The sequence below is a fragment of the Macaca fascicularis genome, chromosome 20 (genome assembly GCF_037993035.2).
Source record: "Macaca fascicularis isolate 582-1 chromosome 20, T2T-MFA8v1.1".
Taxonomy (NCBI): Eukaryota; Metazoa; Chordata; class Mammalia; order Primates; family Cercopithecidae; genus Macaca; species Macaca fascicularis.
Genome location: NC_088394.1, coordinates 15135380 through 15151718, shown reverse-complemented (window position 1 = coordinate 15151718; position 16339 = coordinate 15135380). Strand labels below are relative to the sequence as shown.

The following is a 16339-nucleotide window of genomic DNA, read 5'->3' as shown; positions in this document are numbered from 1 at the left end:
CTGGCCAAGATAGGAGTTTTGACCAAACCACACTCCTATAAAGACACAGAAAATTAACATCACCCCGGAAAGTTCCCTCATGTTCCACCAGTCAATCCCTGCCTACCGTCCCATATCCGTCATTTTTCTGAATTTTTTTCTCTGAAGATTAGTTTAGCCTTTTCTGGAATTTCATATAAATGGGTTTATAAAATACCCACCCTTTCCTGTGAAGGCTTTATTCACTTAGAATGTTTGAGATTCATCTGTGTTGTTGGAGTTAACAGTAATTCATTTTTTAATTGCTGAATTATATTTCATTGTATGAATATAGCCCAGTTTATCCATTCTCCTGTGGATGCACTGCTCCTAGTTTCGGTTTATTATAAAAAATAAGATGAACGAGTTAAAGTCCTCTTGAGACAGACAAGCAGAGTGTTATGGGAAGCATGGAAAGAACAGTAAACAGGGATTGGGAACATTCATGGAGGAGAGTGATGTTGAGCAGGAGGAGATGGGCGGTAGGGTCTTAGCATGAACGGTAACATTGAAATGGGCAGTGTGGGATTTATTTGGGCTGATAAACTTCTGGTGGGATGATGGGCATGTGGGAGAGTACGGACGATGGACTTCGTTAGGTAAACCTATATAGTCTCTGCAGCTTGGCTGCCTAGTGAAAGATAGGCCAGGAAAGCAGATTGGGACCCAGATGATAGAGGATCCTGGATGATGTGCCAAGCAATTTAAATTTAGGTTTATAGTGGAGAGTTGGAGTTCTTCTTTCCCTTCCCTCTCCTTGTCTTACGTATTGATGTAGACTCATGGATTCCTTTTTTTTTTTTTTTTTCAATGATTCAGAATTTATTACTGCCCCCTAATAAATTAGAGGGCATACATTGTCTCAGATTTTCCCAGTGGGAGCCCTTTCCGTTCAAGCTAGTTCCTATTTCCCTGTGACATGCCTAAAAGTTTTTTACTTTTTGGTATTGCAAAATATTTTAGACTCATTTTATAATTTATCTCCCTTGAGCCTGGAATCAGCCACTTATTTGAGGAGCCCTGGTTCCTTTTGGTAGGGTATTAGAAACTAAGATCTGGACAGTAGATATGCCCATTGCTTCTGTGGTGTCTGTGTTTCTATGTCCTTTCTGTAGACAGAGCTGGGAATTTTGTGCCTGGATAGATACAATTATCTATCCCTGAATAAATATACGTGTATATATATGTGTATGTATACATAAATATGAACACATATATGCATACTTATTTTAGAAATCACAAGCCCAAACCCATATCTCCAATTTCAGTCTATCCTCAGAGGGTTCTTCCTTATCTTCCCTTATTCTAATATGTTTATGTCTGTCTTCCAGAAACATCAGCACATTTACTGATTTACCCAATGCTATCATGCAGCTAAGTGTTTTCAGAATTGCTTCACTCATTCTACTACAGAAGCAAACCTACTAAAGGGTTCAGGATTTGTTTGCAATTCTCTCCCACACCCTATTTGAGATTGGGCATACCAGGTTCATAAGTTGTTCCTTTGCACTTGGCTTTTTGCACATATTTTACTGGAAATCATTCCATCATCATTTTCGGTTCTTTGAGATCTTTCTTTTTGGTAACTGCTTAGTAATTCATTGATTGTATGTGCTGTTTTGTATTCAACCAGTTTTTTATGCTTAAACATTTAGGTACTTTGCAGTATTTTGCAGTTCCAAATAATGCTGTAATGAATAACTTGTACATACATATTTTTGCATTGTAGGAGGTATATCTTCTAAATTCCTGGAAGTGTATGCGGTTTTGTTAGATATTGCCACATTCCTTCCATAAGAATAAGTCGTGCTATTTTGCATTCGTACCAGTAATGTGAGAAAGGACCCATTTCCCCAGTTTACTAATGGAGTATATTATCAAGCTTTTGAAGGTTTTTGCCAGTCTAAAAACGTAGTGGATGAGAAGTGATATTTCAGTGTTTTTATTTTGCATTATGAATGGAGTTGAACATCTTTTCATGTGTTTAAGAAGTGTGTGTAATGAGCTGTTTATTCATAGCTTTTTCAGTTTTCTATAGGACTTTTGGTCTTTCTTTTTCTCTGCAAGTTTGAGTTATAATTTGTTAGAGATATTAATCCTTTATCGGTGATACAGGTTGCAAATATTTCCTCCTAGTTTGTCATTTGTCTTTGCTTATGTTATTTATTGCCCTGCAAAAGATGTTTACATCTATGAGGTCACATTCATAAATCCTTTATTATGTCTGGATTGTGAGACATGACAAGAAAACCTTTTTCTACACCTAGATTTTGGAGGCATTCACCCACGTTTTCTTTTAGTACCTGTAAAGTTCCCGTTTTTGCATTTAGATATCTAATCCATTAGGCATTTATTCTTTCATATGGCGTGAGGAATGGTTCTAATGTTATCCTTTTCTGCTTGTCCCAACACCATTATTTTGAAGTCCATATATGCCCCAGTATTTAGAGATACCACTGTTATATAGTAGATTTCTATGTACAGTTGCAGCTATTTCTAGACTTTATATTTCACAGAGTATTTTTAATGCCCGTGGTTCTAGCTGAGTTTTCATTAAACATTTTTGTATGTCTCAGAGGCTACCAGGTTCCTGAATTTGCAATGCAAAGGAATTTTTAGGCCTCTTCCCCTTTCGTGATGGAAGAACCATTATTATCTTCTTATACTTTCTGAATTTTCTAAATTTTCTGAAATCAGCCAAACTTTTTCTAGTCTTTAAAAAATCTTCTTAAAGGTATCAGTTTTTAAACAGGAAACTTTAGCATGCATTTTTAACAGCACCCCCCCAAAACATTACCATTAATACCCTCACTTTTTTCCATAGTCCCTCAATTAAAAGAGATGTTTCAGAAAGCTGTCTATAATAGACATGAAAAAGAGGACAAATGAAAGGCTAGCCAGCCAGTCATAGGAGGATGAGTGCTCCAGCCTCTTCTGCTTCCCATGCCTTAGAGAACCACCAGGAAGGCAATGTGTTCTCCTCAGTCCCCTGAGTGTACCGTCAAGTACGGTTGGCAGATTCAGGGAAGATGTTGAGTGCAGGAGTAATGTGGAGGAACTTGAATATTTAGGGAGCCAGAGTTTTTTATATAGAACATTTTAAACTATTCACCTCCTGGCTGGGCGTGGTGGCTCACACGTGTAATCCCAGCACTTTGGGAGGCCGAGGCGGGCAGATCACTTGAGGTCCATCATTCAAGACCAGCTTGGCCAACATGGCAAAATCTCACCTCTACTAAAAATACAAAAATTAGCAGACGCCAGGCGTGGTGACTCAAGCTTATAATCCCAGCACTTTGGGAGGCCGAAGCGGGCAGATCACGAGGTCGGGAGTTGGAGACCAGCCTGGCCAACGTGGTGAAACCCTGTCTCTACTAAAAAAACAAAAATTAGCTGGGCTTCGTGGCGCATGTCTGTAATCCTAGCTACTCAAGAGGCTGAGGCAGGAGAATCGCTTGAACTTGGGGGCCAGAGATTGCAGTGAGCTGAGATTGTGTCACTGCACCCCAGCCTGGGGGACAGAGTGAGACTCTGTCTCAGGAAAAAAAAAAAATTAGCCGGGCATGGTGATGGGTGCCTGTAATCCCAGCTACTTGGGAGGGTGAGGCAGGAGAATCACTTGAACCCGGGAGACAGAGGCTACAGTGAGCCAAGATTGCACCACTGCACTCCAGCCTAGGTGACAAAGCAAGACTGTGTCTCAGAAATAATCAGATAGATAGATAGATAGATAGATAGATAGATAGATAGATAGATAGATAGATAGATAGAATTTAAAAGCACCCACCTCCTAGGAAAAGGTGATAGGATCATTTTATCTCTCTCACTCCCCACCCTCCCTGTGTGCTTGAATGGCATCTCCTAAATAGAATGCTTTGAATTTATTTGAGGCTTTTCATAACTTGGGGGCTATAATAAAAAAATCTCTAAGACCCGTTTAGAGGAGAAAGGACTCACTGGCTATGTGGACACGGTTTTTATCTAGTTATATTTCAGGGAACATTTTCTTAAGGAAAAATCAGGACACATAATCTGATTTAATTCAATATGTCAAATCCTATAAAGCTTTCAAAATGAAACCAGATTTAATTACACATTTAACAAGTCATCTTTTTGGAAAGGAAGAGGATTACATGAAGGTAGGGTATGCTCTGTAACTATATCCAAATTTTAAGCAGTGGGATAGCAAACTGATTGAAGAATTCTGCAGTTATGCTGTTTATCCATTAGGCAGTCATGAAGGGAATAATCCTATCTTCTGATTTAATGTAATCAAAACTATTATTTAGTTATAGTGTCTCTACTATTCTATTCTACTATTCGGTTACAATAGTTTTATCAAAATAGAGACTAGGAACTTTACAAATTTGTTCTTGAGCACTCGGATCAGCTTAGATTTGTATATATCTATTTAGAAGCCTAATTTAGGACTTTTTTCTGAATAAGCTTGTTATAGGTAAACTTTCAGAGTTCAGTTCATAATAAGGTCTTTAATTTTTACACACAGGCAGCAGCTGCCCATGTTGTTGATGGCTGGCTGAGTGTTAATAGAATTAAGAGTATTAAAATATTTTTATAGACCAGTCTTCCTGTAACTCTCAGCACCTTTCATGTTGTTCCACTTTTTGCATTTCAGTTTTACAGCTCCCAGCACAGTAGGAAAGAGAAATTTGAGTCCTAGTCAAGAGGAAGCTGGCCTGGAGGACGGAGTGTCTGGGGAGATTTCCGACGCTGAGCTTGAGCAGACTGACTCCTGTGCAGAGCCCCTCTCAGAGGGAAAGAAAAAGGCCAAGAAATTAAAAAGAATGAAGAAGGAGCTTTCTCCAGCAGGTTTGTATTAGATCTTGCTGAAGGCTGTGGACTCTAAATGCTCTAGAAACTCCTATTTTGGGGGAGAAATTATAGCGAGGCTTCACTTGGTGGCAAAGCCCATGTAGTCTTCCACCAGAGCAGATATTTTTAGGATCAATTTAATTTGAGGAATCCTAAAAAGCTCTGGCTCGGGTAGCATAAGGCCTGGGGGGTCTCCTTGTTAAAGATGGCTAGTCTATTTTGGTAATCTCTCTCTCCTCCGTGGTGTAGAGGTTTTGCTGATGTGTTTAAAGCAGCCTCAATATTTAAAATGTGCATTTAAATGTGTGCTGAGGCCCCTCCTACATGTTATTTTCAGTAGCAGAGTTTTCACTGTTTCCAGCAAAACCCCCAGGCAACCTGGATTTCTCTCCTAAGCAGAATTACATAAGAAGCAAACGAAACAGGAAATTAGCACCTGTTGAGAGCCTACTACATGCTAGATGCTGTAGTAGGAGCCATTTCTCTCCTTATTTCATCATCCTTATTTGATGAAGCAGATGCCTGGGCTCAGAGAGGCTAAGTGTGCAGGGCCATGCTGCTCTTAAGAAGCACAGCCGAGGCTGGGCGCAGTGGCTCAAGCCTGTAATCCCAGCACTTTGGGAGGCCGAGATGGGCGGATCATGAGGTCAGGAGATCGAGACCATCCTGGCTAACACGGTGAAACCCCGTCTCTACTAAAAAAATACAAAAAACTAGCCGGGCGAGGTGGCGTGCGCCTGTAGTCCCAGCTACTCGGGAGGCTGAGGCAGGAGAATGGCGTGAACCCGGGAGGCGGAGCTTGCAGTGAGCTGAGATCCGGCCACTGCCCTCCAGCCTGGGCAAGAAAGCGAGACTCCGCCTCAAAAAAAAAAAAAAAAAAAAAAAGCACAGCCGAAAGGCAGACCCAGGCCCACCTGAGCTGAATCCCATGTCCTCTCCAACCCGCAGATGTGCCTCACTCAGCCCTTCATGCACACACACCACGCAGGGCCAGAGCAAGAGGCCAGAAGGGCATCTTGTCAGTCAGCACATGGAAAAGGCCGTTCCCTGCTGCTGGGGGTGGTCCAGCAAGGCAGCAGTCACAGTGACAGTAATTATAGCCACTGCTTATTGAGTGCTTTCTACTGGGGCCAGGACAATGCTTAATGTGTAACAGAAATTATTTCATTTAAATCCTTGAGATAGTCATCATTATCCATTTTACGGTTAAGAAAACGGAGGCCCAAAGGGTTATGTGAGTTACCCAAAGTCCCAGAGCCATTAAGTCTGTCCTACAAGAAAGCCGGTGATGCCAGGCTTGGTGGCTCACGCCTGTAATCCCAGCACTTTGGGAGGCCAAGATGGGTGGATCACTTGAGGTCAGGAGTTCAAGACCCGCATGGCCAACATGGCAAAACCACGTCTCTACTGAAAATACAAAAATTAGCCAGGTGTGGTGGTGCGTGCCTGTAGTCCCAGGTACTTAGGAGACTGAAGTAAGGGGACTCCCTAAGCCCGGGGAGGTCCAGGCTACAGTGAGCCAAGATTGCACCACTGCACTCCATCCTGAGCAACAGAGTGAGACCCTGTCTCACATACACACACACAAAAGAAAACCAGTGCTTTTAACCAAGGTTATGTGTTGAGAGACACTGACCCAGACACAATTATAATCATTCTCCTTTGTCTCACATTGTGACAGTTGTCACGGTTAGCAGAACTAACAATCAAATCAAAGGAACGTAGTAGTCAAGCAATGGAACTTGATTCATACCCAAGCTATGAAATCACTGTTTTAATTAATCCACTTTTGCATGTGGCCCGATCTGTGGGGAGTTTTCTGAATCTCATTGATACTAATGAAAACAGACAAGTAGCAAAAATGTCACATATGCTTTTTATACATTATGCTGAAACTGAATTTCAACAGAAAACTTAAACTCGTGTTTGAAGCCTGGACTGGATGTTTTAGCTGTCTCCTTGACTCTGGGTGTCTCTCTTTACTTACTTCCTCTCCTTTCCCTGAATTAACTATTGGAGGGGGCCAGGCATGGTAGCTTACAACGATAATCCTACCACTCTGGGAAGCTGAGGCGGGAGGATGGCTTGAGCCCAGAAGTTTTGACACCAGCCTGGGCAATATAGTGAGACCTTGTCTCTACAAAAAAAAAAAAAAAAAAAAAAAAAATTAGCTGCATGGACCTGTAGTCCCAGCTACTCAGGAGGCTGAATCAGGAGGATCGCTTGAGCCCAGGAGTTTTGACTGCAATGAGCTATGATCACATCACTGCACTCCAACCTGGGGGACACAGCGAGACCTTGTCTCAAGAAAAAAAAGAAAAAGTATTGGAGAAGTTTTTAATCTGTAGCATCCTTAGTCTTCATATTTGATACCTTTATTACCACTGTCATGTTTCATGTGCTCAAGAAATGTTAAAATAATAAATGTTAGCATGATTTCTAGAGATCATACTGAGCAGGATTTAGAGGGGCAGGAGAGTTTCCCCTCTTGCATTCCTGTCCTTCATATCTTTCTCTTCTGGATTTTTTTAGTTTATTACTTCTCAGGGACAAGGTTTTCGTTTTTCCCCTCTATATCAGCATAATCTGAAAAATATTAAAATTAAAATAACTAATAATAGACTGCATTAATAGATTAGTTCCTTTTATAGCTTTCATCGTTTTAAGTGAAAACTTTCTATAAGTTATTTAGGGTTTTGAATTTATAATACTGTAATTAAAATAGGGGTTTTTGTCCTCCCATTGACAGTAAAGCTGTCATCCACAAGATTTGAGCTAAAAAAAAAAAGTGTAGATTTTGCACTTCTTTGTCAGCGCTACCAAAAAAAAAAAAAGAGAGAAGAAGAGACATCTTGACAACTTTTAACTGAATCAGAGAACTTGAGTGAATCGAGCTTTCTTCTGGAGCATCGTTCATCGAGCAAGACCCCTGGCGGTGCCAGGTGGAAACTTAATGGATCCCTTCCACCTGGTTTGTTTTCAGTGTTTAATCCTATTAGTATCAGCAGGATGTAGGTCAGGATATCAGGTGCAGAACCTGTGGAATCAACCAATTTGACTTGCTCATTTACTTTAATAAGGTCCCATAATGAGTGCGAGTACAAAGTTCAAGCCCTGTTAAGGGTCTGCATTAAACTCTCAGAGGTATTTAGAATGTGCCAGGAGCCGTGCGGGTCTGGTTCGGGTGGTGGCAGGAACTGTATTAGAGTGCTAGGCACAGCGTGACAAAGTCTGTCCAACCCAAAACAGTGCTGAGGCTTTGGGTCTGAGCTCTGGTACTCAGAAAAGTGTCTCAGCAGGTACTCAACAGATCCTCGGGGGCTTGGGGGCCCAGCACTGGCAGTGAGGGCATGAAAGACATAAAAGGGCACTTCCTCCAAGGAGGAAGTAGCAAAAATTAGGACGCTGGAATATCCTATGTTGTAGCAATTCCAGAACAACTGGTGCTCAACAAATACCACACAAAACACATTTTTAAAAATTTAATCTCGCCAGGTGCAGTGGCTCACGCCTGTAATCCCAGTACTTTGGGAGGGCGAGGCGGGCAGATCACCTGAGGTCAAGAGTTCGAGACCAGTCTGGCCAACATGGCAAAACCCCGTCTCTACTAAAAATACAAAAATTAGCCTGGCATGGTGGTGCACACCTGTGCACTAGTCGGGAGGCTGAGGCAGGAGAATCGCTTGAACCGGGGAGGTGGAGGTTGCAGTGAGCTGAGATTGTGCCATTGCACTCCAGCCTGGGTGACAAGAGCAAAACTCCGTCTCAAAAAAAAAAAAAAATGTAATCTCTTTGTATCTGTTCTTTTTCTTTTGATTTTTTTCTTGACCCAAGCATATGAACTCATAGTATACATTTTGATATTGAAGATACACTAAGAATTAAGTGCTAGAGATCCAATCCCAAATAACAAAATGACATAAATAGCGGAAGAAAGGACTGTTTATTGGGTTTATACTATTAGCGTGCTAGGAACATCCTTTATTGTCTTGTCTAGACCTTTTAAACATGCAGTAAGGCACAGATACTCTTTCCCAGTTGTACAGAGGAAACTGAGGCTTAGAGTGGCAGACTTAAAAGTATCTATATATGTGGGAGGCTGGGAAAACGTATCCAAACTTTAGAGGAAATGAAGGATTCTTTACAAAGGTGAGTGTTTCTTGCAGCTGTTCTAGATCAGAAACAATTACCAATCTAGACTTTCATGTGATAAAATCATTTGATAGAAATCCAAGCAGGCTGGGCATGGTGACTCACGCCTGTTATTCCATCTCCTTGGGTCAGGAGTTTGAGACCAGCCTGGCCCACATGGCAAAACCTTGTCTCTACTAAAAATAGAAAAATTAGCTGTGAATGGTGGTCCTTCCAGCTACTTGGGAGGCTGAGGCGGGAGGCTGAGGCAGGAGACTCGCTTGAGCTCAGGAGGCTGAGGTTGCAGTGAGAACACATGGCGCCACTGCACTGCAGCCTGGGCGACAGAACAAGACTCCAAGACTCGGTCTCAAGAAAGAAAGAAAGGAGAGGAGAGGAGGGGAGAGGAAGGGAGGGGAGGGGAGGGAGAAAAAGAGAGAGAGAGAAAAAGAGAGAAAGAGGACGGAGGAAGGGAAGGAAAGCCAAGTGACCACTCTCCTTCAGGCCTTATAGTTTATGTATATACTATGTACCTAGCAAATATTTTTCTCTTAAGTGTGGTTGTTTCGATCCTATTTTCAGGAGGTGAACATACAGCGTAAGTTCCCTCCTTTTCTGTTGATATGACTGTGTTGATATGACTGTGTTGATATGACTGTGCTCACTTTCCATCCGAGCAGTTCTAGGTACATACTCAATTGGTACACAAAGGAAAACTTCTGCATGCCATTAATGCTGGAATAAAATGTCTTTAGGAAGTGTGACTGTTTTCCCAGGTCATGTTTAATTGACGATTTCTGTCACATACTTGTTCTTGTTGGTGTGTTCCTGGGGCCTGGAGAAACGTTGCCCACCCTCCCACTTCTCTGGAAAATCTCAGGGTCGCATGGATGGTCTGATGCTGCCTGGGCTGACCATTCTGAAAATACTGCTGGCTGGTCCTAGGCGCAGGTTCCATCAGCACCTTAGTTAGACAGTGTTTACAGAGGCATGCCCAAAGGAGATACATTGACTATTCCTGGTTATTTTTTGTCCTGTAAATACAGACATTGTTCAAAGTCTTTTTTCCCCTAACATTTAAAACAACACGTTAGACCTTTTAAGTGTTTGCCAAAGAACCTGGAGTTTTATTGGAGTCTTCACTAACCTGCTGAACTTTCCAAGCTGAAACCCTGAGGGTTACAGTATAAAAATTTAGAAACCTACTTAGAGCAGCAGTCTCCTCATGCTGTTATAGGTCTCATTAAAGTCAGAAACAAGATCTACAGCTGCTGCTGTCGGTCACCTGAGAGACCAGGCTGAGGCAGCCGAGCAACCTCCCAAGGAGCCTTTTAATTACTATGTTCAAGTGTGGTTTGCAGTGAACGTGGTGAAGGAGGTGGGGGCTGCTGTGCAGTGAGGCAGAGGCAGGGCACTCAGTGTGCATTTGTGCCCTTCCTGTTCCTCCTGGCAACTCCAGGATGTCATCACCCTTGCAGGAAGGGGGCTCACCTTCTTAGTGTGGGAAATTGGCCCCAAGGCATACCCCCTTGAGCGTTTCCTAGTTAGAAATTTGTGTGCAGCTTCCCAAAGGACCTTCCTGTGTACAGATTCCACTCTGTGGAAGAGGATACAATGGGAAGCTTCTAGTGTCCTGTGCAGCTTCTTAGATTCCATTTGGGATTCACCTGGAAAAAGCAATGCTTATGCCTTCGAGTTTCTCCATTTCAACTCCAGTTAGGTAAAGGGGAGAAAAGTAGAAATATTCACCTTTTGTGTTCCCCATCTTTTAATTTTTTGTTGTTTGGGTTAATAAAAATAACGTACTCAGCATGAGAATTTGGAAAATGCAGAAAAATAGAAGACAGGCTCCCCCCCCAGCCCCCTACTTGATGCTGTGGTAACAAGCATTCTTGCTCTGCGGCCGACCTCACACCCTGCATGCAACTTGTATCCTGCCTTTTCCCCCTTTAAATAATCTTAACTACAAGCATAGTATTTCATATTAACATTCTGTTGGTTTTCTTTTAAAACACTGTTCTTAATATCTTTTGCCAGGTCAGCTTCAGTAAGATATAATTGCACCCAGTGAAAGTCATCACTTTCAGGTATACAATTTGATGAGTTTTGACATCTGTGTACAGTCATACAACCACCACTACGATCAAGATATAGAACTCCATCACTCCAGAAATTTCCCTCATGCCCCTCTGGAGTTGATCCTTCCCCCAACCCCCACACAGATCCCAGCAGCCATTGGTCTTCTTTCTGTCCCTGCGATTTTACCTTTTCCAGAATGTCATATACCTGGAATCATGCAATAGTTAGCCTTTTGAGTCTTTCATTTAACTTCTTTCATTTAGCATGATGCGTTTGAGATTTGTGGTGTTGTGTGTATCCTCAGTTCACTCTGTTTTACTGCTAAGTAGTATTCCACTGTATGCAGGTATCACTGTTTATCCATCGCCCAGGAGAAGGACATTTAGGTTGTTGCCAGTTTTTGGCAACCAAGAATCAAGCTGCTATAAATATTTGTGTACAGGTTTTTGTATGAATTAAGTTTTCATTTTCTTTGGGTAAATATCTAGGAGTGGGATTGCTGGGTCATATGGTAACTATATATTTAATTTTATGAGAAATTGATACACTCTTTCCAAAGTGGCTTCACCATTTTGGATTTCCCCCAGCAGGATACAAGGCTTCGGCTCACTCTGTACCTTCACCAGTACTTGATATTGATACACACCCCTCTTGCTTGTTTGTTCAGCAGTTCTAATGGGTATGTAGTGGTATCTCATTGTGGCTTTGGTTTTTATTTCCCTAATGATTAATAAGCATCTTTTCCTGTGATTTTTTTGCCATCTGGATTTCTTATTTGGTGAAATATCTTTTCATTTTTTCCCTTTTTTCTGGGGTTGTTTGTTTTCTGACTGCATTTTGAGAGTTCTTTATAGATTCTGGATGCAAGTCCTTTTAAGTTTTTACAAGTATATTCTAGATTGGCTTTTCTTTTCATTGTGTTGGTGGTGGTGGTGGTGGTGGTGGTTTGTTGTTGTTGTTGTTGTTGTTGTTGTTGTTGTTGTTGAGACAGAGTCTTGCTTTGTCGCCCAGGCTGGTGTGCAGTGGCACGATCTTGGTTCACTGCAACCTCCGCCTCCCGGGTTCAAGCGATTCTCCTGCCTCAGCCTTCTGAGTGGCTGGGATTACAGGTGCCTGCCACCATGCCCGGCTAATTTTTGTACTTTTTCAGTAGAGACAGGTTTCACCATGTTGGCCAAGCTGGTCTCGAACACCTGACCTCGTGATCTGCTGGCCTCAGCCTCCCAAAGTGCTGGGATTATAGGCATGAGCCACTGCAGCCAGCCTCTTTTCATTATTTTAACGGTGTCTTTTGAAGAGTGGAAGTTTTAAATTTTGATAAAGTCCAGTGTATCAGATTTTTCCTCTTGGATTATGCCTTTGGTGTCGTATCTAAGAAATCTTTGCATAATTGTAAGTTGCAAATATTTTCTTCTATGTTTTCTTCCAGAAGTTTTACAGTTTTAGGTTTTACAATTAAAATGTACAATTCAAGTTAATCTTTGTGTATAATGCAAGCTATGGATTAAGGTCCACTGTAGCAGGAGACAGATGTTCTTAAATATCTGTTTGTTTGTTTCCTCCCTCCGTCCCTCTTTTTTTTTTTTTTTTTTTTTTTTTTTGAGACAGTTTCACTCTGTCACTCACCTGGGCTGGAATGCAGTAGCACTATCACAGCTCACCACAGCCTTGATATCCTGGCCTCAAGTGATCCTCCCACCTCAGCCTCCTAGGTAGCTGGGACCACAGGTGTGTGCCACCACACCTGGCAAATTTTTAAATTTTTTGTAGAGGTGGGGTCTCCCTGTGATGCCCAGGCTGGTCTCAAACTCCTAGGCTCCAGCCCTCCCTCATCAGCTTCCTGAAGTACTGGGATTACAGGCATGAGCCAACACACACAGCCAAGTATCTGTTTAAAAAGAAAAGTTGTTCCTAAATGATTCCTTACACTCCAATAAAACAGGGCTGTGAAAATGAGTTCTGTGGAAACCTGACCATAGCTGCTGCTTTTTAAAAACCATACCTTCTTATCTGCCAGTTTTGAGACTGGCCCTTTGTTGATCTACAGCTCTCCCTTTTTGGAAGGTGCTGGAAAGAACACTGTTAGTGGCCTTCATTTCCCCTCTGGTCTGGGTCTCCTGTAGATGGCTTCTACAGTTCTGGCCCCTCTGTATACATCATTCTTGCTCAGCAGCTGCACAGGTAGGCAGTGAAAACTAGCATCTTTTTGACTATAGACTGTTGGCTTCCTGGGGAACAGCCATGTTCCATGTTGGGTCAGCTTATTGATAAGGGGAAAAGACCTAGCGTTCATTAAAAACTTGCCCAGCAACTTTGCTGTATCACAGAAGTCCTATGCAACATAAAATAGTACTAGGTCCATCTTTTAGACGAAGCAGTGAGACCTGTTCAAGGTTATGCAGCTAGTAAAATGGTCCAACCTGACTTGCCTTACTCCAGAACTTTTTGCTTATTCCATTATTTCCTGTCAGCTCTTCATGGAACCACTTCCTGTGTGTCTGATGGCTCACTGTGCGCTCACACACACACCCCAACTAATGGCAGGTGCAGATGGGCGGGTGCAGATTACAAGTATTGCAGTACAGTTGCTTTTAGCAATTTATCTTCCTCTTTCCTCTGAGCTGGATTTAATTTACTTCAGTTCCCCACATTTGGCCTTGTAGCTTTTACCTTTAGAATGGCTAATTGGCTACTGCAATATTTATTTCATATGTGAATTATAAAAGTGCCCTTAGTGGATGTTTCTTTACATACAGTTAAGTGTTTGTTGTATCAGTGTGTGACTGGGAAGGCCAGGCTAGCTGCAGGTTATCACAGGCCCCTTGCCTGGACCCCGTGAGCCACTGGACCCCGTGAGTCCTTTTCAGTGGATCATCTCCTGCCCACCCTCACTTCTCAGGAGTGGTCTCGCCATCGTTACTGGGAGTCCCAGAATGTGCCTGTTCACAGCGATGAGACCCAGGGCAGAAAGATTCCGATTACCCTCTCCCGGTCTCTTCATCCTAACTCCCTGGATCTTATCACAGTAAATGATCAGAAGTGGGAATTCTCATGTTAGCTGAAATTCTCTTCATGTTTTTTCTTGTGTTTAGACTTCGTTATCTTTAGGCATCCCTGTTATTGATGATAACCACTCTGAACTCAGTGATATGATTCCTAGTTTGTAAGACACTGCACCCCCTCCATATTTAAAAGTTATTTCCTATTGGAGGTATCATCAAAGACTTCTCTCCCTTTCTGAAATCTTGGCTAGAAGACAGACTGCCAGTTTTCCCTGCCAGCCCTACTTTATGACTTAATGCATGGCACCACTTGTGCAGCTGATGCCTGGTTGGGCCACACTTTCCATTATGAACATGTTCTTTCCTGACTTCCCTCGCATTCATTGAAGTCCAGATCCCAGCTCAGTTGCTGGCCGCAGCTGCTGCTATTGTACAAAGTGGCATGAATAAAAAAGAAAGACTTCTGACGTTGAGGTGAAACTTTGTCACTGAAGAGATCTTCTCAATCCAAGAAGAGGACCCCAGCCAGCTTCACCGAAGCTGGAAAAAGCTGCAACCTTCTTTTGCCCCTGTTGAGATTTGGAACCCCCAGTCGTTGGCTTCCCTCTGCCTTACAGCTGCCCACCTGAGATTTCTCACCTAGGCACAGCCACAGCACAGCACAGAGAAACTCAGTTTCCGGGGACTTTGGCAGGGATCTTGGTCCTGTGGGAGGATTCAAACCCCATCTCAGCCACTTACTAGCTCTGTACATCCGGTAATATTACCCCACTTCTCTCAATCTGTTCTTGCATCTGTAAAATGGGGATAGTGGTACCACCTTGTTGGCCTTTTAATGAAGATTGTATGAATTAAATGCCCACTGTAGTGCCAGCAAAGAGTCCAGCGTGGTGCTCAGTGAGGAATACTGCTCATGGCTACGGTTTAACTCCTGTGAAATAGATAGATAGATGCTGGAGGCGGGGAGGTGCTTCCTCTGCCCCCCTGTGATGTTTCTGTCGTTTCACCTTCCCATGCTGGGCAATGCCCTCCTTAGACAAGACCTGTCTGTGGACTCTTTCCAGCGCGACTGTGCCGCCAGACGCTGGCCCCGTCTGCAGCTGTCGCAGGCCCTCTGTCTCTCTGCTGGTCGTGTCGTGTTCTCCTCAAGGTGCCCTCCTGCTGTTCATATTGTTTCGTTCTTTCCCACCAGGAAGCATCTCGATGAACAGCCCTGCCACACTCTTTGAAGTTCCTGACACATGGTAACCAGGACCTGAGGGCAGCAAACCGCTGGTGCTGTTGCTGTGAGCAAGAGCCGGCTGGCACATTTGGAAGCCATACTGTATTTAACTTAATCAAATGTGGTATGGGAGGGGTTGGAAACCTAGTTGTCTCCTGGGGGTGGGGGGAACAGGTTTTATTTTTGTGGCTGTGGTTTTTTTCCCTTTTTAATCTAACTGCCTGTTGACGTTGACACTCATCACGGTTGTAGGCTGTCATGAATGTGTACGTGCTTAACCAGTGAATTCCATGTTGCTTGTGTGAGGCCTTTCCTGTCATGACCCAGTGTGCTTAAGAACCCGCCTGATGGGGAGTGTTGGCTGTGAAATCTGCAGAAAGAGCTGACATTCCAGCTGCCGTGATCATGAATTTGGGGGTGTACTCCCCTGCCTGTGCATCTTCTCGCGCTGAGATTTTGAGGTGGTTGCAGCCCCCAGTTGGTCTCCCAGTGGAGATATCAGTTGTGCCTCCCTGCTTCCCACCATAGCTGCCTGAAAACATGACGTTCTCACACTTGTCCTTCCATCAGGAAGATGTTCACTCACGTCCACCCATGAGGGGGCTTGCTGTATGCCCTGGCCATTGGGCATATTTATGTAGAGTTCCTTTTTCCTAAGACATGAGTTTCTCATGGGGGATGTACGAGTAAAAGGGTTAACTTCTGTTCTTATCGTGGCGCTGTGTTTACTTTCCAGAGTCTCTGTTCGTTTGTTTGGATGGTGGTCTCGGGGTACGGCAGCGTGTGTGCATACGTGTGTGTGTGTGTGTGTGTGTGAGAAATCGTGCAAATCTACATGTCCCAGCCCATTCTCTGTTTGAACAGATCACAGCAATGACAAACGCTCATGGCGCTGCTTCGCTTCACCTGCTTCAGATAGATCATTGTTAGATATTTCACATTTTTGTATGGTGGAAATAAAAATGAAAAATGTATTTCCAAAAGATGAAAATTAAAGACATTTTCATAGGACTCTGGTTTTCTCTTCTCTCTTTTTTTAATAAATGAATGATGC

At 43.0% G+C, this 16339-nt stretch overlaps 1 protein-coding gene across 16 annotated transcripts in view; it reads left to right on the top strand.

The window, feature by feature from the left end:
* The window catches only part of PARN (poly(A)-specific ribonuclease), a 199986-nt gene extending 183690 nt beyond the window's left edge, over positions 1 to 16296 (top strand). For 15 of the 16 annotated variants that reach the window (XR_012429494.1, XM_074028276.1, XM_074028272.1 and 12 more), the window contains 2 exons: positions 4655 to 4848; positions 15256 to 16296. Coding sequence is in view for 15 of the 16 variants with exons in the window: in XM_074028276.1 (XP_073884377.1) it covers positions 4655 to 4848; positions 15256 to 15311 (250 nt within the window). In the remaining variant the exon portion in view is untranslated. Of the gene's footprint in view, positions 1 to 4654; positions 4849 to 11019; positions 11049 to 15255 lie in introns of those variants that run through there. The other variant, XM_045382205.3, reaches the window with a different exon arrangement.
* Positions 16297 to 16339: the final 43 nt, after the last annotated feature.